Genomic DNA, 25090 nt, shown 5'->3' on the forward strand with positions numbered 1-25090 from the left:
ACATTTCCTAGAATATCTGCCTACCTGTAGCAAAAAGGCTTATTTCTCATGCAAACTCGTTTCCTTATTCAGATGAAAACTTGACTGCAGAAAATCAGCCTGTTTACAAGCTTCTCTTGAGCTACTATGGATCTGCCATTATATTAACAGTCCAATTTACAAGGACTTTCATACCACAATAATAAAAACCACTCATATTGATTTCAGCTTCTCCTTGGCTCAGTCTTGTGAAACATTTGTAAACTTATACCATCTCATTGCCTTAATACAATCTCCTACTACGTTTCCATACAAAAATATCCCACACAAATCCCACAGAAAGTACTAAAGCTAACGTTGTCAGTGAAGTCTTAATCCCGCCCCTCTTCCTTACTGTCCACAAGAGCAACAAATCAATCAGCTACACTGCAAGTTGGTCTGTACGAACTCTAGTGTTTTTAGTGTAGGGTGTGAGAATCCTCTGTAGGAAGCTACGAAACGTCACGCTTCTTGCTTGTACTTCAGATGATTTCAGATATATTACAGAAGAAATGGTTTTGCTTTGTCTATATCAGAATATTCAACGCCCAGCGACCGAGCCCATGAGGAACAGCCGTATGAGCACCAGCGATGCAGTGTATCTTCAGTAACCGTGCTGTTTTGGGTTTGGGCTTACACCCACCCACATATGTTGTATTACACCATTGCATAACATAACCAGGGAGCTCTGGAGCCTGCATTCGGGGTGTGCGTGGCTGCACGCGCTGCGGCTGCCGGGCCCGTGTCACCGTGCGGGCACCGCGTGCTGATGCGCCCTGCTACTGGGGGACGTTCCCCGAGACACGGGGTGTGCCCTCGGGCCTTTGGTTGCGCATTGGTGGTCCGTCTGAGGAAATGGTATGGTAAAGAGGGAATTCCTGAGGTGGTTTGTGCGAATTAGGGGCGGTTTGTGCGAATTAGGGGTGGTTTGTGCAAATTAGGGGTGGTTTGTGCAAATTAGAGGTGGTTTGTGCAAATTAGAGGTGCTTTCAGTGACTGCCTTTTAGTGCACAGTCAAGAGGTGACTGGTCGGGTCTGCTATGGTAAAGTTGGTGCTGAAGTCACACCAAGAATAGCTGAAAATGCAAGAGTTGGCTACAGCCAGAGGGCTTCACCCCTGACAGCGGGCTGTCGCCTGCGCTTGGTAACGTGACTGACCAACCGCAGAGCACACCAGGGTACGTATCCGCGCACAACGAGCACGGACGCTGCCTCGCAGGCAGCCAGCCGAGGTTAGCAGCGGACAGGGGCCGCCTGACCCCAGTTCCAGCCCCGGCGGGGCCGGGCGGTGCCGGTGCCGGGTGCCCCCCGCCGCCGCCCCTCACACCGCGGCCGGGCGCTGCCGCCACGGCCCCGGCCCCTCCCCTCCCCTCCCCGCCCCTCCCCTCCCCTCCCCGCCCCTCCCCGCCCCGCCGCGCTCGGCGCTCGATTGCTGCCGCCTGGGCGCCGCTCCCTCCCCCCTTCCCTCCCTCCCCCTGCCCCTGCCCCTGCCGCGCGCGCGGGGCCGGCGCTCGCCCCGCCCCTCGCGCCTCGGCCCCGCCCCGCCCCCTCTCTGCGCTCGCGCCGGTGCCGCGCGCGCGCCCCCTCCCCCCGGCGGCCGCCCGCCCGCCCGTCAGTGCGGTGGCTGCGCCGGGCAACATGGCGGCCGAGGGGATGGTCCTGACCAACCACGACCACCAGATCCGCGTCGGCGTCCTCACAGGTAGCGCCAACGGCACCGCGCCCGGGGGGGGGGGGGCGGCCGCGGCTCCGGGGAGGGGGGGGCCGCCCGCCGCGGTGGCGGCGCTGCGCAGGGAGCCGAGGCCTCGGGGCGGCGCGGCCGGGCGCTGCGGGCCGGGGGCGGCCCCGCCTGCGGGAGGAGGCTCCCCCCGCGCGGCGCGGGGGAGGGCGGCCGGGGGGAGCCGGGCCTGCCCCGGCCCGGGCGAGCCGCCCGCCGAGGGGAGCCGCGGAGCCGGGAGCCGCGGGCGCTGTCCCGGAGCCCGGTGCTGAAGCGGCGGGAGCCCCGCAGGGCGGCCCCGCGGGGACCCGGCCCGGCCGGGGCTGGGAGGGCGGCCGGGAGCCGGTGCCTGCTGCCCCCGGGGCCGGCACCGCCGCCGCTACGCGCGGCCGCCAAAGTTGCGGCGGCACCGCCGGGCCGCGGGGGGGTGGGGGGGATGGGGTGGCTCGGCGGCGCGCCCGCCCCGCTGGGCGCCGGGCAGGGGGCTGCGGGGCTTCACCCGGCGCGGCTCCCACAATGCACCGCCGGTACGGGCGGCACGCGGGCGGCCAGCCCCGCGGGGGGGCCGCGCAGCGCCGGCGGGCCCTCGTCCTGTGCCGGGCGTCCGCTCTGAGCGCCGCTCGGCTCCGCGCCTTCGTGCCAGAATCCGGAATTCCGCTGGGAAGAGCCCGTGGCCTGGCGGCGGTTCTCCTCGTCTTAAAGGAAAAATAAGAGGCGGATGACCAGAGCGGCTTTAGCCCCGTTCCCCCTAGTGCCGTTGCTGTGAACTGGATGCCGAAGAATGTTGCCAGTAATTATTTGCCTGTTATGGTGGGGACGCTTTGGTTTCGAACGATTTCACTAGCCTCTTTTTGTCTAATCAGTGTATAAACATGAAATCAAATTTTATATAAACGTGTCACTTGGGTGTCATATCCTTGGCCAAAGTAAATTGCTTTCCATTCTGACATTCCTTCTAATCCCTGGAAGAGAATGTTTGTACACTGAGGGCTTGGGCCACCTAGTTTCTGCTGTTTCCAGCTGTGGAAGAACAGCAAACTTCAGAGTTCACTCTTCTGATTTATTTTTTGTCTCATAAAAATGAACTGATAGTTGCTTCTTGGCTGGTGGATGAAAGAGTAAGTGTATGAATGGGTAGATTTAGTACGAACACTGAATTTTTGGTTTCATCATTTAGAAGAGTGCAGTGGTCAGAAATTAGGTAATTAACGTACCATGGCTTATTTAGCTTTTCCAATTAAGATCACGGCCATATGATTGTTTTGCTACCAGTATGTGTACATGTGGGTTTGTCATCGCAGGCGTGGAGGTCTGCGTTCCTGTCAGACCTGCTATACTCATAGTATAGGATGTGGTGTTATTGCACCGCATCGTAGTACTCAGGGAGAATTTCAATTTACTTAGGAGTAGCCCCTTTGAATTAATTTGGAACGTATGCTTTTATTTGGGGGTCTTGTTAGCCTTGCCTGTTGTTGAGATTGAGGCACATGGCTCTAGGGTGTATTGGTAAAACAAAGGGAATGTTTGTCTTGTAGCTTAGAGTTCACTGCATTAAAAAACAAATCTGGGTAAGTTTTTGTTGTAAGTGTTGCTTAGTTGACCGTTGTGTGTGTTCGTGCATTGCTACTTTCCTAGTTGGAAAGAAATTTCTGTTTCTTCACCTGGGACAAATTAAGGTAGAGAAATAGAAAAAGTAGAATTAATTTGTTTATTATTGCATAGCCAAAGCAATGTGTTTTGGTCAAACATAAAATTGTGCAGAATGCAGCACCTTGTTCTTTTTGTTTGTTAATTTTACGTGTCAACATCTCTTATATCCGGGCTGTCTTTTAGTCAAGAGTCAGCGAGGAGGAGAATGGGGCTCATAATTAAGATATTGTCTCAGTGTGAAAGAGCTGTCTTCCTGCAATCTGGAGATGTACCTTGGTGTATACGGTATCTGCTGACTTGCAGGTGTCATCCGTGTTTGTTTCCGAGTCTCTATACAGAAAGTTGTAGAGTTGAGCCTGTTTGCTGAAACAGGAGGAAATACTAACAATGACAGGTTACAAAACTGTGAAACTTGTTGTAAGCTAGAGCATTGTGTGCTATGTGAGCAGGAAATCTCACCAATTTGTCAGTAGAAGACTGAGTGCTAATCATTTCAAGACATTTTGCAACACATAAGAAGAAAGAAGCCATAAAAATGCCGTGTTCAGTGCTGGTGTTTAAGGACTGGCTCAGATGGGAGAAGCTGCTCGCTTAAGTTCCAAACCTCGGTTTTCTCTCTGCTACCACTGATGTGCAGGGCAGGTGCATGAACTAACAATGAACTCCAGCATGGTGTTGTCAAAAGGTTACTGCCCTCGTGGTAAAATACGTTCTAAAAGGACCCGAATGTTACCCGTCAGATCGGTAAACTTTTCTGATGGAGAGTGAGCTAGTGAGACGTGCTGATGATGGCCTGAGCTTGGGCATTTAGCACTCCAGATATCTTCCTTTAAAACAAGAAACACAGGGAAACAGGAAAAGTGGTGTAAGTAAACAGCTGAAAAAGAGGAAAAATACGTTGGTTAAAAAAAAAAGTGATGGTGAAGGTTGCACGATACGCATACTCTCTCTGCAGTCCTGTACACCAGTGCATCCTTAGTAAAATACAGATCCTGTTCTGGCAAAACTCTGGGTGCGTGTTGCGAGCCTGTCGTGTTTGCAAAACCTCTCATAAAGAGTTTGTTAATGAGTTACCATTGGTGTCAGGATATTGAACCTGGATCAGTAAATACAGCGTTTTTCTAGCCAACATCAGCATTACAAATGGAAGAATGCATGCAGTGCCTGGGCTTGAATCGATGCTAGGTCACCCGTCGGTGATGGTGACGCTGGTAAAAGTTACATCGCCTGTGACCTCGGTTGTGTGGGGCACTGAGCAGACCCTCGGCCGCCCAGAGGGATCTAAATGGTGTCGCCGTAGCCAGGTGGAGGAGAGACTCTGTCTCTCTGGTTGCTCTCTTATTTTGTCCTTTTTCCTTTCCAACCCCATTTTCTTCTTTACCTCTCTTCTTGTTTTCTGTCCAGTAAGCATCTAGTGTGTATTGTTCCATGGCAATGGCAGTGACCAGCAGATGGTTACAAGCAAATGCTTTTTTCAGAATGCTGCTGATTTAAAAAATGGTCAGATAAGGGGTTGGCTAATGAAACTTCCCTTAGTGTTTGTCTCATCTGCAAGAAGTAGTCATCACCGGACGCAAACAGCATTTTGTGTTGCTGCTTCTCTTTCTGTGTTGTTTCTTACTTGTTTTACCAAAAAGAAAGTATCTCAGAGCCATTTACTTTTTCGGGATAGCTTTACCATCTGTAATATTGCTGAAAAGGTGGTGATATACAGCTTTTCGCCTTTATGAGACTGTTTTTTTTCCCCTATAATAATTGAAGTGAGTAAGGGGTTTTGGCGAAATGCAACATGATTTCTTCTTCAGATAGTTATTCTTCCTTTTTTTCACTAAGTAAAGATTAAAATGTTCTGAATGGCAGTTGTTGCCGTGGGCCGATGCAGCAAAGCGGGCAAAGGTTGCCGAATGCCTAAACTCCGACCTCGGTTGGCCTGTTAACGCTGCGATGTGAAAGATGACATTAGCGTCGTGAAGTGCCTGCGCCCGTTTAGCTGGTTGAAGTAGCACAGCACATACACGCTGGGTCTGAACTCGTTCCTTGGAAGCAGGCACGCTGCTCGGGTAGTCGGAGCTTGGTCTGCTCGACAACACCTTCCAGACAAAGAGGTGGAGTGGATGTGAAGTTCAGTGATGCAAAAAACGATTGTAAAACTCATCATGGAGAAAAGCGGGCACCGGTATAGTTCGGGTGTCAGTATCTGTTAGACGCTGTTTCAGAAACACACACGGTTGGTCTTCCAACCAAAAGCTAATTTGCCTGTCTTCTACTTTCTGAGATAACTTCTCATGACTTTCCTGGAAGGCTCCTCCTCTCGCAGGCTGCAAGGTCTTTTCTCAGTGGTGGTGTTGTTCATGTTTTTGACGTGCATTACAACTTAGGGTGAGCTTTCCCACAGAGGTGGAGGTGGGAGCGTAAGGGCTGATGTTAATTTTGTTGGGAGATGCTGTCAGATCGCTTTAACTGTCTAAACTGAAGTTGGTTTGGATTTTGCCTGTGATCTGCCTTCCCCTCAGTAAGCGCGTCTTAGCGGACACTCATCTTCAAAGCGTAGATTCAAGTCAGTGCTTTTCCTGGGAGCCTTGGTTTTCCCCCAGAAGGTTAGCTGACCAGATGACTCAAGGCAGTTCGGAGGAGCTGTACTTCCCCTGGGAGCAGGGGAACCTTCCAGCCTGAGCAGCCCCGATACTCCTCGTCCTGAGCGTGAGGCTCTCGTGCTGTTGACTTTATCCATAGTAACTGAGAGACCTCTGCCATTTGTAGCTCCAAGCCTTCACAAAGGCATTTCTTCCTGAGTTTTGATATGGCTGCAATGAAAACCTTTTATGTTTATTGACAGTGGTCCATACAGATGTCCAGTTTCCTTTTTATAATTTCACGATGCTGAATAGAGGAAGTAAGTCCTGGATCTTTTTTTTCTGATTTTTAATGTGCACTGTGGAAAAATATTGGTGACTGGACTCTTGCTGATAAAGCAGACTTTTACCTGCGGTTTAATTTGCCTGCTATGATTGGTAGTTTTCTTTTGAACTGAAGGAAGAGAAGACACTGAAGTTAAAAATATGGAAGACAAGAAATTATTTCCCTGTTATACGTGGATGCTTATTTAATACCTACTAACATAAGCAACAGCCAGTAATTCGGAGGTTTGTGTGTGCTTACAGAGCAGGGGTGAGAAGTCGTGTCTGATCAGTGTTCCTTGTTTGGAGCTTCCTTATCCCGATGCACAGTGGAAAGACTCCATCTTACCCACGCTCCGTGCCTCTACTTCATATTTGGCAGTCCAGAGCTTACCCATAACGCTTACTTGCCTTGCAGTATATTTGTCCCCTTTTCTTGTAAAGATGGAAAATTTCCTGCGCGTGTTTACCCTCAAAATTAGCAATTGCTCTCCAGCATGGGCTCCGTCAGAGCTAGCTTCGTTCTGCCATAGCCTGGAGTTGGCTGGCTGGTCTCGTTAACTGGCGGCTACACGGTGTGTGATCGGCCGTGCTTTAGAACAGCTGGCGTACAAAAGCCTGATACACAGACCCAAATCTCTCCCCTTAATTTTGATTTAGCCATGTCTTCTTGTTTGTCTGTAGGCTTTTTTCAAGGAAGAGTGGAGCATATTTGTTGAAAGGTACTTTTATACCATGTTAGAATTTCACCAGTAACTTTCCTAATGTTGCCTCAGATGACCTTTTAGAAAGAAAACGGTGCTGGAATCTGAAAATGTCCATCTTGGAATTTTACTATACTTTAAAAGCAAAAAAGTTTGTTGCAAAGTGCCCTTGTGGAGTGAAAGTTAAGATTTTCACATTGCTTACATTCAAACTGAGAAAGTTTATTTTGAATATAGGAGAAAGATTTTTTTTATTATTATTATTATTATTTTTTTCCTTATTCAGGCAGTTGAAACAGCTTTTACCGACAGGGTTTTACTTTTTTTTTCTTTCTTTTTTCCCTTTGAGCTAATATGGTTTTTGCTGTCTGCAATTCTTGAGGCTGATTCTGTGCAACTGGAGGACATGGTAAATAAAAATGAGAGCAAATTTTAATTTTAGCTCAAAATATTTACAGGGTCTTGAAGTGTAGGTTAAATAAAACAAATAGTTTGCATTCTATTCCTACATGAAGTAGTTCCTACACATGCACGTTCCTACATACGGTATGCAAGTCCTTACAGGTTGGACTGAAATAGTGTTATAGTGGTGCAGCCCTGCTTATGACAGGATCCTTGTTGCAAGGCTAGCAGAATGCCTGAAAAAAGCTGCTCTTGGGGAATAGGAGGGTAACAATCATACGGGAAGTGAGAAGGAAGGACTGTGTGTGTGGGGTGGTTTTATCTAAAAAAAAAAAGTGTTATAGCCCTTTAGTTTTTTAGCTTTTTTTAAAATCGTGAAACAATTGAGAATACGAAGTTGAAGTTTGCAGGGAGCAGTAATTGCATAAAAAGCGCTTGGGAAAAATTGGCTTAATTAGGCAGTTTTCTTAGAAAAATCTAATTCTGCAAGTAAGAGATGTGTATGTGATGTGTTTTGTTTACTTGTTTTGCTGCTTGTTTGTTACTAATTTAGCGAAGCTTATTTTATGCCTAACTTAGTCGTCAAGTGGAGAAAATTAGCATAAGCCCTCCAGAATAACGTTCCTCTACGTGCATTTTGCATAATCTTGCAAATCAGGGCTCTATCCTACCAGTACGGGGGGGGTGAATGACATTAATGGCATTGCAATTCCTTCGGTAAGGAATGCACTGCGTTGTGTGCTCTAGGACTGTGAGATAAATAGCAAAGCCTCCACTGGCTGACTCTGTGAGTCAGGGAATAGCTGGGTGCTGCAGAGGCTGTCTGGGAGCAGCAAAGTGTTCGTGGTGTGTGCGATGTATGCCACGATCTGAGCGAACGGACCCAACGTTAAGTTAGTTCCGTATGCAAGTGTGTTACCTAGACCAGTAATCGTTAAGTTTTGTATTTAACAGGACACCTCGTTACGTACTTACCCTACAAATTGTAGCAGTAGACCAATATAACAGGACAGTAAGTACTGCATACATATTTAAGACTGACTGCGACTATAGAAATATGTTTCTTAAATGTACCTTTTACTTTCCCAATTAAGTTATCGCTTATTATGTAGTAGAGTGAAGAAGCAGAGTGCATACAGGCTTTGAATGATAATAAATTTGGGGCTTTTGAGAACTTAATGTGTGGTTACTAAAGTCTTAGTTTCCTTTGCTGTGCTGTATATTGTAGGGAACTTAAATTCTAAGTGGAATATTTTCACCTGACATTTTTTTCTTTTATTTATTTTGTTGGATTTCCTCTGCATTATTTTGTGACTTTTGAGTTGTAAAATTGGGAAGTAGAAATCTAAATACGTGGTGTGGCTTTTCATGGTTGTGTGGGGTTTTTAAATTATGTATTTTTATTTAATTTTAATTTTATTTGATCTGATTTTAAAGCATGTTGTGGGGGATATAAATTCATACTGAGATCTTGAAGTTGTGCAACTTGCCCCCCTCTTCAGACATTGTTGAATCTAAAAAATGCCAACTTAGAGACAGGCTTTGGGTTGTACAGCCTCAGCTGCTAGCATCTTTAGTAAAATCGTTGTGGTATCTTTGACTTTGGCTGTCCAAGGAAGTATAGTGGATAAATAGCAATCGGCACTGCACGTACACCGTTGGTGGAAGGGCAAGGGCTTCTCTTGGTGACTTTTGTTCCTGCCTGTTCTGTTGCTGAGATCAGTGGTGATGGTGCTATGTGGTGCTGGTTTTGAGGACCGAGAAGAGCACCATGTCCTACCTAACAGGATGGAAGGTATTTACTAGGAAGCAAGCTGTTACTCAGAATCGTTTTAGGGGAAGCTGTATGGGTGAAGACCACTATGCATTCTTTAGGAGTTGAAATGAATTGCTGTCAAGTATCCTGCAGGCCTGACTCAGAAAGGGAAGGTTCCTAGGACCTCTGCAAATGATGGAGTATGCACAAATTGCCGTTAAAAAATAAATCCCCTCCCCTTTGTCCCTGAGCAAACTGCCGTTCGTGCCCTGGGACAGGACTTTTAGAAAAGGGTTGACAGCAAGGCCAGAGATAAAGTGTCACAAGTCTGTAAAGCCTTCATCCAGCAGAGAAGACCTCGAGACACCTGAGCGTGGCAATAGTTATGGATCTGGAAAGCCAGTACACCTCTTTTCGGCTATCACTTATCCCTTCCTGAAACAATATTCATGAGGTTATGCCGGCAGAGCAGCCTGTAAAGAAGATGCTGGTGTCAGGCAGGTACGTATCCTTTTATGTAGGTACTTGCAAGTCTGGTCTTGGGAAAGACTCGGTGGCATTATGTGTTTCTGGAAGAAGAAGAATTCCAGGAATTCCTATAAATATTGGGTAGGTTTCCACTGACGTGGTTCTTTCATGTGCTGTAGGGTAGTGGCATGGCAGTGTAGGTGGCTGAGAAGCCAAGGGCTTACTGTATGCTCCCTGTCACAATCTTTGTGTCGGAGAATAACCAGGAGAAAGTGGCAGGATGCCTAAAAGTAAGTACATATCTGGCGACAGAATTGCCTGTTGCTTCCAGAAAGAGCAGAAAAAATGAACATTAAAAGGAAAAGGTATTTCTCATTTCCTCTTTTTTAAGCTTTGTTTTCCTTTTCAGTTGTCTAAATACTCCAGGGGAGACATTAAATAAGCCTACAGCAAGTGAAGGATCCTCAAAATCGTCTTCCTTGGAAAAACGAGCTTTAAATTAACCATACTGAGGAGCAATGTTTTGAAACATCTTTAAAAGGTAGCGCAGGGACAAAGCGTTTCTGTAGATAATACTCAGAAAACTCCAGAGATGCTGGAAAAATGCAGCAACAGATGCTGGTGCATAACCCCCTCTAGGTAGAACTTCACTATTTTCATTAAGCTCTGATTTCATATGTTAAGAAAATGTAGAGAATGCATTAGAACAAGTGGTATATAAAGGTGGGTTGGGAGGGGGTACTTCCCCCTGTAATCGCCAGATTTTTTCCTACCATCATCACGATGTCCTTGAAGAATTAATTCAGTCTCATACAGTCATTCTGGGGATGTTCCTTTGCCTTGACAGATGGATGTAGTAGATGAGTGAGATATAACTCCCTTGTTACTGGTGTTAGGTGAGTCTAGGTGAAACTAGTTCTAGTTAACTGCAAAATAGACTTATGGTAGGCTTTTTGGTGACCCTTTGATTGAACAGACTGAACAACCTGTGGCAGGGGGATTTCCTTTCCTCCCAGCTTCCCATTGTGAGGGATTCCAAACCATGGAGTGTGTGCAAACGTGTGTTCTGGCATTTATTTAGCAGAATGAAGAAAAGTGGAAACTGCTAAAAGTCATGGAGAATAAACCAGAAGACTTAAGAGGCTGTTGAGATTTCTGAGAGAGATCTTACAGCTTTTTCAAGTAAATGTGACTACAGGACAGCGCTGTATGGCAGAGTTACTTGGAGGGACGGCAAGGCACAGAACTTGAGGCAGTTGGGACAGTGATGTTAGTAAGATGCGTATGATTCAGGTTGGGTGTGTTTAAATAACTACAGGATCCAGTGCTATTCTGACATCTGGTTTTTATGAGCACGCTGTTCCTAGCAGGGAGGTAAGCTGTAAAAATTTAAAGTCTGACCATGCTAGCTAAATTCCAGTGGGGTAAGAATTAAAACGATTCCTAGTGTCTCCAGTGTGTGGGACCTTCGCATCTGAGGGAGAGGCAGGCTTTTTTTCTTTTATACAGAACCAGACTTAGTTCATGCTATAAGCAACAGCAGAAAAAGCAACTGCTGAAGGATCTCCTGTGATTGTTAAGCTTCAAGGATGCTCACCTGCCTCTTCCTATTCCTTTATTCCAATGGAGATAACTAGTTTATGCACAATGGTTTTAGTACATTCTCCTTGGCTTAGCAGTTGATCAAAGGGAATTAGTGAAAATACTAGTTGTCGTTTCACCATTGCTTTGTCAGAAAAGGGTCCAAGTAGACTTTTTTTGAGTGCTTTGATGAACAGAACGTCTTTCTGGAAAAGGCATCTGAGGCAAATTTCTGTATAGCACTAAACTGGGACACATGGATTGTCCTTAATATTAGAAAAATCTCTTAATTCCGTGATAGCATGTCTTATGTTTGGTTATTGTTATGCGTAAGATGCTGTGAAGGCTCATCAAATTGTAAGGGAGATTTTGGCTGTGAAATAGGAATCATTTTCAGAATTTCTTACCAGAATAGTTTCAGCTTCCGGGTACCCTCCCCAGTAATTCTAGCAAGTCTAGTCAGATTATTCCTAGTGTCCTTTGTTCTGCACTAAATAAATAGCTGCTAAAAGCATTTAACCCGTATTTTAGCCTCTAGAAGGTAAATTCAACTGTGCATAAGAAAAATATGCAAACAAAAAACAGGTTCAAATGAATGGCTAAGACCTCATTAGCATCTAGAAAGTATCTGACAATTAGGGCATATTCAAGAGCTTCCTCTATGTTTAAGATACTGTGAAAACGTCTGCCTGGAGCATTTGATGCAATAGCAAAATCTGTATTATATTATTATATAAATTTAAACTGAAACCCATAGATGCCAATGTCCCAACTAACAGCCCTTTCAGTGTAATGCAGGCAGGTACAGAAATTGCTTATATTTGGATAATTAGATGCTCTCTCAATTCTGCAACCATAAATAGAGAGCTTCTTAAAATCTTTGGTTTGGTGCTCTTTGTACATAAGCCTTTTGGCTGTAACTCAGCAAGGTAATTTGTCTTTTGTGGTTTCAGTCAATTTAAGCAGTGTCTATGCCAGGAAATAGAGCAGCCTGAGAGAAGCAGGTGTGGAGAGCAGCACCCTTAGTGCTGGGAACTCCACAGCCACAGCGTTCACGGCGTTTTGCTGGCTCTAACCCCATGGAGTGGACACTGAGCAGTGGTTGTTGTGTGCTGGGGATGCTCGTGGAGAAAGGCAAGTTTAGCTCTGTCCAGAAGGAGGCCGGCCTCTTTGTGGATTCTTCTCTGCAGCGGGAACCAAGGTGTGGTGGCCGAGAGTGTCAGTATTAAGTAAAAGTATTTCAAAATGCCAAAATGAGCCACACCACTGCAATTTGTACAAAAGCAATAGATGAAGAAATGGCAGAAAAATCATGTTTGCACTAATACTTAGTTTGAACAGGCCCCACCTGTACCTACGTGATTTATCTGTCAAAAAATACATGCAGCAGTTTGTCAGGATGTTATCTTCCTGCCTTCCCTACGTCTCAAGCTGGGATACTCAGACTCCTCCCGGTGTAACTTGCAGGCTTCTCTAACTGTTCCCCCGCTTGGAGCCCAGCGGGGCTCTCTGCAGGTTCACCTCCACTGTCAAATGTTTCAGGCTGTTTTTCTTTACTTGTCCCCTCCCCGCGCTTTTGCCTCGGTGCAGTTACACGGTGTCTTGCAGCCTACCTAACTGCTGGCTGCTGTGGGCAGCGTGCTGCTGCTTTTCTCTGTGCTGCTTTGCAGTTGCGCGCTGGTTCTGCCCTGCCACTTCTCCCTCCATGCAAAGCCGGGTGACCTGGCTGACCCCCGCAGAAAGCCGGCTTTCCGCAGCCTGAACACGCTGAGGATTTCAGCAGTGCCCGCGTGAGGGAGTGGCTGGATTGCCCAGCAGATCTAATTGTGTGTTGGCTTTGTGTAGTTCACCTAGGTTAATTCAGAAGATAGCCCTGACACTCCTTTTTCTTACTAAGCGTTTTCTCCTTGCTTGCAAGCGTTGCTTTGCCAGGCCAGGTACCTCTCAGTGGTATTTGCTGGCTTGTCCTGACTGACAAGCAAAGACACTGCCTCCACTGAATAGCAAGCAGGAGAAACATAGTGAAGGAAGGGAAGGGTTTGGCTGTTACAGGAAATAATTTTAACGAGGGTGTAACTGAAGATATTTTCCCACTTTGTATGTAAACAATTGTTTCATGCACGTAGTAGCAAGGTGAATGTGAAGACTATGCTAGACATTTGTGCTTAATGAAGGGCTAAGCACTTGGTAACTTAAATATGGTAGAGCAACTACTTCTGCAGTGCTAAACTTGGGAAAAGGCAAACTACATTATGAATTTATAGACAAATAGGAAGACTGGGTCTCTACTTTTATTAATATGCTACATTTTACTACTTTAAAAAATTACAACGTTTTTTTAAATTATTTTGGCTGTAATATGCCTGATAAAGAGAGCTAATTTGAAGACTGCGTATTATTTTTAAATGTATATTCATATATTTAAAATAACATATATATGACAAATTACCCATTTCTACCAGTTTTCATTTGTCTTCTGATAAAAAGATGACTTTGCCACCATTGTATCGGTCATCTTCTTTACACTTTGAATAGTTTTTCCAAGCATATCCTTATTAGAGAAATTAACTAATAGGCTAACTTTGAGGATGCTAACGTGATGTGTACTCTGTGGCAGTAGATATGCTCTTGCCTTACTTTTCTTTTGTTGGGTGCCTGTCTGTACACCGAGTATTGAAAAATCTGCGTGTAGGATAGTTTTCTAATTTCGCTTTTGTCCTGCACACCTCCTTGCTGCTGACCTGAACAGAATCATTGCCCTTCTCTTCAGTGGACTGTTACCGTGTGACGGAGGTAACAGGAACCCCCCGTCACAGGCATCAGCTACCTGGGTAAGTCAGGCTCTGGGATTCTTGATACTTCAAAGGGGGGGGGGGGGGGGTTGGGTGAGGTGAGGAGGAGGATAGTTCAGTTATATAATTGTGGTCAGGAAACCCTGTGCATTTAAGGCCTTATTTCACTTAAAATCAGAAGCCTGCTGCTGCCTGCATTTGTTCAATATTGTACGTTGCCATGGTCTCCATGGCTACTAGTTATCTAGTGACCATGTTTTTGGCATCCAAATGCAGTGCTTGGAGATAAAGCTCGCTAGCTAAACTGGATTTTACAAGTTGCAATATAAGTAGCATCTTCAGCATTGAGATACATTCATAATGGAGATAAAGAGGAATTAGGATTTAAAATAGCAGAAAATACTGAAATGCTGTAGTCGCAGAAAAAAAGCAATCCTAACATTGAAAAACACTCCTTCTAGAAGAACAATTTAAAGATGAATGCTAAAACTGGGGTTTTATGGGAAGCAAGAGAAGAAGAATGTATAGAGGAGACTGTTTATGGTAACTTTATATAAATGCAAGACCACATCATAAAGTGTAACTTCTAGCAAAAATGTAGAGGCTGAGGTTTCACAGATGAGGCACAGAGGCTGTTGTTGGGAAAGCAGACTAGCTAAACAGGGAAAAAGATTTTTGTGCTTAATGATTATGCCTCAGAAGTGTCTTGAAGCATTCCATTCACTACAGAAGTTTAACACATCACCTAACGAGGGCAAAATTAGGATTTTTAAAAACAAACAAGCAAAAAAGAAATAAACTGAATATACCAAAAGCTTGTAATCCCAATTTTAAAGAGTCTCTCTTTAAAAATCCTTTCTTGAGCCTCATGTGAAGTTGACAAGTATTGAATCTTTTAATAGTTCTTTATGATAAATTTGTCTCTTACTCTATTTTTGTAATAGCGAAATTAATCCCACCTAGAGGAGTAATCCTGTACATGAGCTCTCTCTTACGCCAGCAAAATTGTTTTTATATATAGTGATCCAAACTGTGAAGTGATCCAGATGACAATGTTTTGCCAAGCTAGTTTTGAGTTGATTTCTGGTGGTTTGCTGTGGGTAAATGCTTGTGCACACCATGGAGTCGGGAACAAGTTGCTGGCAGTAGGAGGAAGGTGGAATTGTTTCGTTTGGTAATAATGCATGAGAAAACCTGGTCTTTGGCCAAGGCACCCCGTGTTCTTACAGAGTAGACTGTTGCCAGACCCTCAAAACTTGTGTTATTGCTGTAGTGCACTTTTATCAAGCTGAAGTTGGAAAAATAAGGAATTTCAGTCCTTTTAAAAGAGTGTGTAGGTAACATCACATCTCGTAGCCTTGTGAACCCGTTGTCCACTGCAATTTTAGAGTCGGTGGCCTGAGGCTACGTACCGTGGCCCAGAAATTCAGTTGCCTTCCATTCACGTAGTCACACTTGCAGAAGCATTTGCTGGTTGTTTTTTGGCATGCTTCTTTTTCTTGGCTACTAACTAATTAGTGTCCTGTTTTTCAAGTGGTAGTGCTACTTCTGGTGATGCCTAGTTGTTGATCTGTGAATCAGCTCCTACTTTACTGATGTCTTCTTTCAGGAGAACAATAGAGGGTTTATTTTAATTACTTTTCTTCAGTAACCTGTATTACAGAACTGTTGGGTTTTAGGTGAGGTTTCAGAGTTTGATTAAGGCTCATATCACAGATGATATCAAAAGGAAAAGTTTTGGAAAAAGAAAAAAAAAAAAGTACTCCCAAGATTTTCAACAGGTCCTCTTTCCCTGCCACTCTTCACCTTTAAGAAAATGCTCGAGCACGCTGCATTCTTAATGCTTGCAGGAGAAAAAAGCCTAAGTAATATATTTAGCTCTTCTTTAAAAATAATGGAAGATAAAAAAGTAAGATCAACAGATTCCAGTGATGTCTTCTTCCCTGTCTGACTTTTCATCTGCATTCAGTTTAAATGGTACTGGCTAAATACTGGAAATGTCTTTTCAGCCCTTCTCTGCTATTTTTATATTGGAAATACTTTTAAATACTGTTATTTCTGTAATTGTGTAAGTCTTGGGCTTTGTGAATCGACAAAGGCCTGCTTCCTTTGGGACTGACAGTAATATCTTTTGTTGCCTGCTATGTGACAATCTTAAAGTTTTTAAAGTGTTGTTTACATTCCCCTACTGGTTGCTGCTGCAGTCTGATATTGGGACAGCTATTTTCAAGTTAATATTGCTGGAATGAGAGATCTTGATTTTATTTCCTAAAAGAGAAATTGAAGAGATTTGTGCGCGTTTTCTTTCTGCACACACACCTTTTTGTTTTTAATTGATTTACTCTATATAAAATTTAGCTTATCGGAAATAAGTTTACTAATAACGTAGGAAACCAAAATGAGCCTTCTGTGAAGGCTTCACAGGTCTACCCTGCCTTCTTTAGATGTAAATTCAGGTTGCACAGCCTCTCACATGGGAAGGTCTTTGCTTCTCAAGACATACTGTATCTGTTTTCTTTGGTCTCCCCAAGTGCCCTGGGGTGGGAGAGGAGTATTTCTTGTTGCTTTGTTCGAACACTTCGGGCCTGCACGTCATCCGTTCTGTTGTGTGCAGTGTGTGTGTGTGCACACATCCATCCATGCACGCAGAAGTGCATATTTTTCAACCTGCTTTGGGATTTGGAAGAGAGACTCTGTCCTTACATAATTCAAACCCTCATTTGCTTTTAAAAATAGAGGTGCTTGTGTTTTACTAAGGAAGAGGTACAATATTGGATGCAGCTTCCTCATCCAGGTTGAGACCAAAGAAAATAAAATTATCTGTACGGTGAGCTATGGCATAAAGTAGAAAATCTGAAGGTACAGAGCTCCTGTGCTTATATCTGAGCCTGTAGTACATTGTCTTCATATTGGATTTTGCACAGCTCTACAAAATTGTCTTGATAGTTTTTCATTTGAGTTGTCTGAAGATTCTTTGTGCTCTTTTGTGTCTTTTCAGCTACCTGGGAATACGTATACTGGTGTAGCCTTGCCTAACTTGTCATTTTTATGACATCTTGTGTTAGTCTCTTTCATGACTGTAGCAAAGCCTGCTGTTGTCAGCAAGAAACTCTTTAAAACTCTGTCCCCTTTGATTTCTTGGATATCAGAACAGAAATTTCCAACCTTTTAATAACTCTCTCACTGCTGTGCTGCCTTCCTGTCAGACACTCTCTACGGCTTCATAGCGTGCATGTTCTGTGCCTTTCCAGGCTTCTGCTGCTCACGGACATGACACCGAGTGGCTGAGGCTGGCGGGGCCCCTGGAGCCCATCTGGTCCAACCCCCCTGCTCAGCCAGGGCCTCCTACAGCCAGTTGCTCAGGACCACGACCAGACAGCTGTTAAGTACCTCCAAGAAGGAGATTCCACAACTTCTCTGGGTGACCTGTGCCAGTGCTTGGTCACCCTCCCAGTAAAGAAGTGCTCCCTGATGTTCAGGTGGACCCTCCTGGGTTCCGGTTTGTGCTCATTGCCTCCTGTCCTGGCACTGGGCACCACTGAAAAGAGCCTGGCTCCGTCCTCTTTGAACCCTCCCTTCGGGTACTTATTGATGTTGGAAGCATCCCTGTGAGCCTTCTCTTCTTTAGGCTGAAGAGTCACAGCTTAAACCACTCGTTGCTGGCCTCCAGTTAGACTTTGCACCGCTGATCACTACCCCTTGGGCCCAGCCGTTCACCCGGTTTTTGCTTCACCTTACTGTCTGTTCCTCCGACCCATCCTTTGTGAGCTTCTCTGTGAGGATTGTATGGGTAACAGTCAAAAACCTTTCTGGAGTCAAGGCAGACAGTATATGCTGCTTCCCTCTAATCTTCCAAGCCAGTCGTTTCCTTGTGGTATGTAGATTTGTTTAGTCTGGGCTATGTGTTCTGCTTCATTTTTTATTTACCTATTAGTCAGCCAGACCGAATAGTCTAGTTCACATTTGTATGGGGCCTTCCACCAGACCAAAAGCACCTGTAAGAAATTTTATAGCTTGTTTCACTAATCTGCCTGTCTCTTTCTTCAGAAATACAGGCAGTATTGCAAAATAACATAGGCATCGCAAGGAAACAATGTTCCGCTTTGTGGCTTTACCATAGATTGTGGTATGCAACCTGTGGGTTGAGAAGAGACAAATATCTACGGCCTGTTTACATTGTTCATTAATTGTTTTCCTACAGTTTGTCAATAACATTAATTTTACTTCTCATGTGTTAGCTTTTTAGGACTCTGGAGATTCATCTCCTTTTCTTTCCCTTCAGTGGAATCAGAAATGGAAATCCAGGTTGCATACTTTCAAAGACTATTCTTCATAGGAAAAAAAAGTATGCATTTAAATTATGTTAGTTCAATTTAAGTGAATGTAATACATCTGTAATGTTCCTCTGGGCTGTTACACAGCTATCTAATGTCTATTACTGTGCATTGATGATGCATCTTAGGATGCAAGCTAGGTTTTTAACCATGTTAAGAGAACATAATTGAAGAAAACCCTTTTACTGGGTGCCCAGATGAGATCATTTCAGTAAGGCCTTGGTTTAAAGATGTTTAAAGCTCACAGTACTGCATGGCTTGTCACTGTTAGGTGATTTATTCTATATTGAATGTAATTTCAGATATTGGATTGTGACTGATAGCATTGCTTGCTGTGTAAATCTGTATGAAGCTCTTTCTGCCTGTGTAGATCACTTTTGATTTATACATTTTGCAGATTTCTTTTATCTTTTCCTTACTTTGCAAATTCTTAAGTAGAAAAGAAGTCTTAAGGAAGTCTGGAAACTTATATGTCAGATGATCTATACACTAAAATATGTTTCTTCAAGTCTGTGAAGTCAAGAAATGATACTAAATTAGTATGGGAGGTTCTTGAATACTCTTGGATTCTTGTATTAACTTGGATTCACTCATAATTAGTTTTGGCTGCTCCAGAGTGACTTTTAAAATACGGCTTACTAGTAAAACACACTTGTTGGTTGTTTAAGAATTATTGTAGAGAATTATTATAATGTTGTATAGATCCCTAGATTTCACATTCAATTTGAGCATTAAGTTAGATGTTATGTCAGTATTTAATAAATTTCAGTTTCTGCATCCAAGGCATACTCTTATTAAAAAAAAGAAAAAACAACCACCACCACCACCAACAACAAGCACAAGACACAAAACACAAACAAAATGTAGTGGTTGAGAACACTCTTAGAATGTTTACAACGATTTTATTTCACTAGAGCTTTTCTGTGTGTTGAAAGGTGTGGGTTTTTTTTAGGATTTTTTTATGCTTGAGTATTGTTTCTTACTAAGCCTTTTCACGTTAGGTAACCAGGATTGCATGTCTTGAAAGCATCCCATGTGCACAGCTTTGTCCTCTCTGATGCACTTTGGTTCCTTAGTTGTTAAACAGAAACTTTTAGTATAGAACCGTAGCTATTCAGCTAACGAAGTCGTCAGCATCGGTTTGTTTATTCTGTAGTAAGCAAAGGTCTGTATCGATTCATCAGTCGTTTCAAATTAGCTAATTCAGAGAAGTACAATGCTTTACATTAGAAGTATGTAATGTGTATTTTTATTATGCTTCTTTCTAAGAGAGTCAAGAAACTTTTGATTTTCCTCATAATCTGTAATGATCAGCAACACCAGAGTTTTACCTTTCTGGATGAGAGCTAATGTGCAGCCACTAAAGGACAGACTTGCGCTAAAATTTTTCTGATGTTAATAATTATATATTTCTTTAATAATTAAGGTTTGAAAACCTCTTCATTTACTGAGGCACTGCTAATCCACTGGAAATGACATACACAGAGTGATAGACATCCCCTCTGTTCAGGAGTGGTGAGGCCACACCTGGAGCGTTGAGTCCGGTTCAGGCCTCCCCCGTACAAGAGAGACATGGTCAGACTGGAGGGAGTCCAACAAAGTGCCGTGAAAGTGGTGAAGGGACAGGGGCACCTCTCATATGAGGAAAGGCTGAGAGAGCTGGGATGCTTCAACCTAGAGAAAAGAACGCTCTGGGGGATGCTACCAGTGTGTCTAAATGCCTGAAGGAAGGGTGCAAGGATGGCGGAGCCAGGCTCTCTCAGTGGTGCCTGGTGGCAGGACATGAGGCAATGGACACAAACTGGCACACACCTCTTAAATCTGACGTTTTACTTCTTGCTACATCCCTCCTTGCTCCAGGCAATGAGTTTGAGATGAGAAGCTGAAGATGCAAAGCACTATTAGTAAGTTTAATTTCTGTGGTATTCAAAAGCATATAATAATTTCTAAAACAATGAACGAATCCTTCACAGTTAATTTATAGTATTGCTTAATCTATGTGAGCATTACATTTCTTTAAGTGTGTTTTAAGGCTGGAGTGAAGCTTTTTGGATGTATTTTGGATGGAGAGAAAAAATAATGCATGATCCATGAGGTGTAGGTTGCTAAAATAAAATGAAAAATTGCTGAAATTGAGGAACTTCAACTTGATAATGTGTGGATAGATGTTGGAGGCAAAGGGAACTGTTGAGTCACTGTTTTAGACTTGTTGATGAGGTGGTTTTATTTCCTCATTGGGATGCTGCGGTGGGCAAAGAATATTCTGTAGATCCATTTCAGCAAATACTTACTTGGGGATGTCATGGTTGCTCCACTAAGTGCAGCAGTAAATGTAGGAACACCTGTAAATATTCTTCAGAACAGAAAGCATTGCCTTCACTCTGTGGAGCAGCGCTATGAGGAGCGCTCCTACTTAAGCCATACACTTTTGAAATTAAAAAGCTTTGTGGCTGAAGAGGTGCCCAAATCCTAAGGAGTCTTATATTTCTGAAGAGAGAGATAAATAATCAGTCAGACAAGTCTCTGTAATGCTTCATAGGCTAGATCCAAAAAGAGACAGAGATGTGGTGATGCTTCAGCATCTTAAAATTAGCAGTTTGGACCATGCAGTGGGAGGGAGGAGAGCAGGGTTCAAATCCTTGTGTTTTGAACGATTGTTGCATTTTCTTTCTCCGTTAGAAGGCGAGTGTCAGAACAGAAGGAAGACTGTCTTCTTCGTAGTCCTCTTACTCTGGGCAGAGCAGGGACTCGAATCTCGAGGTCTCTCCCGCTGCTAGGCCACAGTGTGGGCCTTAGCGTCCCAGGGTGCCATACCGTTTTAGTTCTCTGCTGTGCAGTCACCTAGCTTTAACAGAAGGAGTTCGTCTCTGTCCAGCCTTTCTGTCTGTTAATTACGGGTCTACAGGAGAAGATCTGGGTTCATGGTCCCAAGCCCTCAGTGGGTGCCCGAGGTATGGCATTGCCCTGCGATGCTGTCCCCCGGCGTCTGCCACCGCCCTCCCGCAGCATGAGGGCCTGCCAGGCCCACACTTCTGCAGCGCCTTGTGGCTGTGGAGCTCCAGTTTGTGTGGAGCCCAGTAAGCTTCCACCAGGAAATTGAAATGCACAGGGTACCCTGGATTTCTAGGGAAATCACGTAGTGTTTGTTGGGTTGCTTTGTAAAGGACTCGAGGGCCTGAATCTCACTTGTATGTATACTTTAGTAGAGGCTACCGTACATTCAGAAGCTGTGCAGATGAGGAGAAAATATCAATAATGTTTATGAAGTATTTGAATGCTGTAGCAGCAGGAGTTCTTGTTTTCATTAACCTTTAAATTAAAGTATTTAACATTCAGAAAATTCTGGAATCACCCAGCCTGGAAGCCTTATAAGTATACCCAAAGCGTGAAGTTTTCTTTTCAGTTGCTTAAGTGAAATAATAACAAATAGCTTTTGAAAGAAAAGAAAAATAACCTCCAGTTTTGCTTAAGAGGGTTTTGCTTCCATGATCTCTCTGATATAGTTGGGTTCCTTATCTTTCCATAACAAAAATGACTTGTGCAGGCTTTAAGAAGGTTGTAACAAGCAGGGAAGTAACACTGGGGGAACTCTTCTAAGCCTTCTCCCCCAAGCGCTTATTTATGTGTCACATGATTAAAAATATTAATAAATAAAATGGGAATTATGTTCTCCTCACCTTCATTTTTAGCTTTATTTGATAAACAAATCCTCAGTGTAGTTCACTGCATTTTTAATTACACTTAATATTTTCATGATTATCATTTTTTATCTTAAATTTTTTTGGTAGCGGCACCTTTGTGTAAAATAGAAGTTGCATGAAATGACTGGTGTCAAGTTTTCTTTTTTTTTTTTCTTGAAAAATATACACTATGTCTTTGATTGTTTCCTGGATTTTTTTAAAAAAATCTGGTGCTGAAAACAGTCCTGAAAAACATGAGTAGCGCTTATACGACCTTGACCAGATCTTAGCTAGCAGGTGCTTTTAGAAGAATACAGTACTGCATCATAATTTCCTGATGAGTTACAGCATCATGATGGCATGTGCTCCCACTCAGAATCTATTTTAAGAAATGACAGAAGCAATTTCTTATAATTAATCTTGTGCTCAAAAATACTGGATTGGAGTGAAGAAAGTATACAAAAAAGTAATGACGTTCTGGAGATCAAAGGAGAGCTAATGAAAAAATAATCATTTAATCTATGTAGTTAAAAATGTAGCAGGAAAAAAAAAGAAAACAGTATGATTTTTATGTTCTTTTCCAGCTTTTTCCATGCATGTGTCCGTTCAACAGATTTGTACAAAAGAAGAAATGTTAAAGACTTCCTCAAAGAAACACTGCCCACTTCGTTAGGCAGAACTTTCAAAAACTATTTTAAGTTTACTGCTGTATTGGCTGTTACAAATTGCAGCGTGTGTTTTGTAATTTTATGAACAGCAGAGCATCTGATCTCTTTGCTAAAGGTTGTTTTTTTTTAACACTGGCTTCAGTTTGCCAAGAAAATAGTTTATTTCAGGCTCAGTGATTGTAAAGGGCAAGTCTTAAGGTGAAAACTCTTCAGTATGCTGCAAATCCTGACTTACTCCAGACAGCTCTGTGTTTTCCCAGCGTGTAAGGCTCATGAAGGTGTTTGCGGATACTGCATACAAGTAATGCTTGCTGACTTGACCTCTAGTAGGAGAGTACAGTTTTTATACATCTGCTAGTTCAGATTAGCTGGTGGTATTTTAACATGAGACATAAAACTCAGCTAACATGAGACATAAAACTCAGCTATGTACACTGTAAATTATTTGACTGTGGAAAACCTTTAGTTATAGCTTTATATTGCACTTAGAAAGCAGGACAGCTGTGTATGCCGTAATGCAGATTAGGAGTAATACAAGAAGAAAAGCCTAGTACTGAGCTAAGTATTTTAGATCAGCCATCATTTTTTTCTGTTGGAATGGACTATTTCTGCCTTTCTGTGCTACAGGCTGTAATTCCAGTGTGCCATTAACATGCCAGTGTTCCTAGAAGGGCCTATGAGAATCATCAGAATTTGGGAGAAGGAGCACAGGGAGGAATTTACTTCAGCTAGCTTACTTAGTTTTACATTGACAAAGCATAGATAAGGAAGCTGTAGGTCTCTGCAGTCTTGTCTTACAAAATTAGGACACTGTATTTAATGAATGAGTGCAGTCAATAGGTGTGTAGTTAGAACAGCATGGTTAGTTTGCTATGATGGGTTTAAAAGGCTGTTACCCCAAAGTACTAGAGTCTTCCAGCCTTCTTAGTCTACTTTTTCCGAATTTCTTGTTTTCTTCTGTGTTTCTGAATTTGCTTCGTAGTGGTTATATTGCTGTTTTTTTGTTTGTTTGTTTGTTTTTGCCAATGCTGTGTATAGAAAATTAGCTACTCTTTTGAAGTTATCTGTTGGTTCAGGAGGTGTAAAGCTTCAAAATCCTGGACATGAATTAATTCAATGCTTTTTAGTTTCATTCAGTTAAAATGTCTGCTGTTGTCATTAGAATTCATCTAGTACAGTGTTCCTGACCAGTTTCATTTTTAATTAAAGACATTCACAATTTGTTTAGAAAAATGTTCTCAAGTTGTTTGGGAATTCCTGGGCTAATTCAGCTGTGTTGTGGGTGCAGTATCAGTTCCTTGCTGATATGTCAAAAATCAGCAACCAGCCCGGGTCTGTACAAGTTAATTTATCTCTATAGGTATGATAAGGAGGTTTTTTTGTGAAATGTTTTGCTTTTACTTTTTGAGACATGGATACTGGGAATTCAGCCTCGATAAAGTAATTTGTCAGCATTTTCTTTAGTCTGTCTGTTGTTTCATGAACTTTTCTCTAGAAGTAATAAAACTGGTTGAAGTTCTGTACGGTAAAGTAACAGATGAAAGATCTGTTCACTTCGAAGAGGAAGAGGATTGACAAAAAGCAAATAAATGTGCTACGGCTGCCTGGCTGGCATGGCTGTACTCGCGGAGCCCCTAGTGCAGGTACAGGGTGTCCCAGACAGGGCTTTCTGTGTGTGCAGCTGTGTGCAGCCTCCTGAAACGACAGAGGGGCACAAAAATCTGCTTTTGTCTGTATCTACTCCCAGATTTTTTATGGTTTCTTTGTGCTTCTTTGGGGACATGTTGTTCTGTGCTCCTTCTCCTTGCACGTGATATAATGGCTAAGTTTCCTGAATCTCAGATTCTGCTGAAACTTGTAAAAAATGAATTCTTGTGCTTAGTATGTGTTTGAACCATGAAGGAACAAAGTCTCACAGTATAAAGAGGTGTTGGTGTTTCCAATTTTATATGACTTTTCTGCTTTTTATTCTTTTGGCACTAGCTCACAGTGTGACAAAGTCCTGTGTATATGTTTTACAAGCTTGAAGAGAAGCTCTTCTAGTACCAGATTTGGTGAGATTAAGAACTTTAAATTGACCCAATTTAAAACGTTACTGATGGCTTCTTAATAAGCTTGTATGAGGGCTCAGGGTTTCTTATATTTCATCAGTACAACTCCCTGAATTTGCATTAATTCATGCTTTATACTATAAATGCTAGTTGACTGGCCTTATGAGTATCTTCAGTATCATCTAGCGTCATTTTTCTGTAGTAATATCAAATGGTGATCAGTCAGTGCAGCTACATGTGCTCTTCTTAATGCGAAAGAGAACACTGACTTCTCACAAATCTTACTCCTCATTTGAAAAACAATCAGAGTATGCATTTCAACTTCCCAGTTAAGTTTTCACAAACCAGATAAATTTCCTATTTTACAGCCTG

At 43.1% G+C, this 25090-nt stretch overlaps 1 protein-coding gene across 32 annotated transcripts in view; it reads left to right on the forward strand.

Moving 5' to 3' along the window:
• The first annotated feature begins 1549 nt into the window (after positions 1-1549).
• Positions 1550-25090, forward strand: part of GPHN (gephyrin) — a 284811-nt gene continuing 261270 nt past the window's right edge. For 28 of the 32 annotated variants that reach the window (XR_014584952.1, XR_014584953.1, XM_083837922.1 and 25 more), the window contains exon 1: positions 1550-1720. Coding sequence is in view for 27 of the 32 variants with exons in the window: in XM_083837922.1 (XP_083694048.1) it covers positions 1657-1720 (64 nt within the window). In the remaining 5 variants the exon portion in view is untranslated. Of the gene's footprint in view, positions 1721-2264; positions 2526-25090 lie in introns of those variants that run through there. The other 4 variants (XM_083837924.1, XM_083837939.1, XM_083837942.1 and 1 more) reach the window with 2 other exon arrangements.

The sequence above is a fragment of the Anser anser genome (genome assembly GCF_964211835.1).
Source record: "Anser anser genome assembly, chromosome: 5".
NCBI lineage: Eukaryota > Metazoa > Chordata > Aves > Anseriformes > Anatidae > Anser > Anser anser.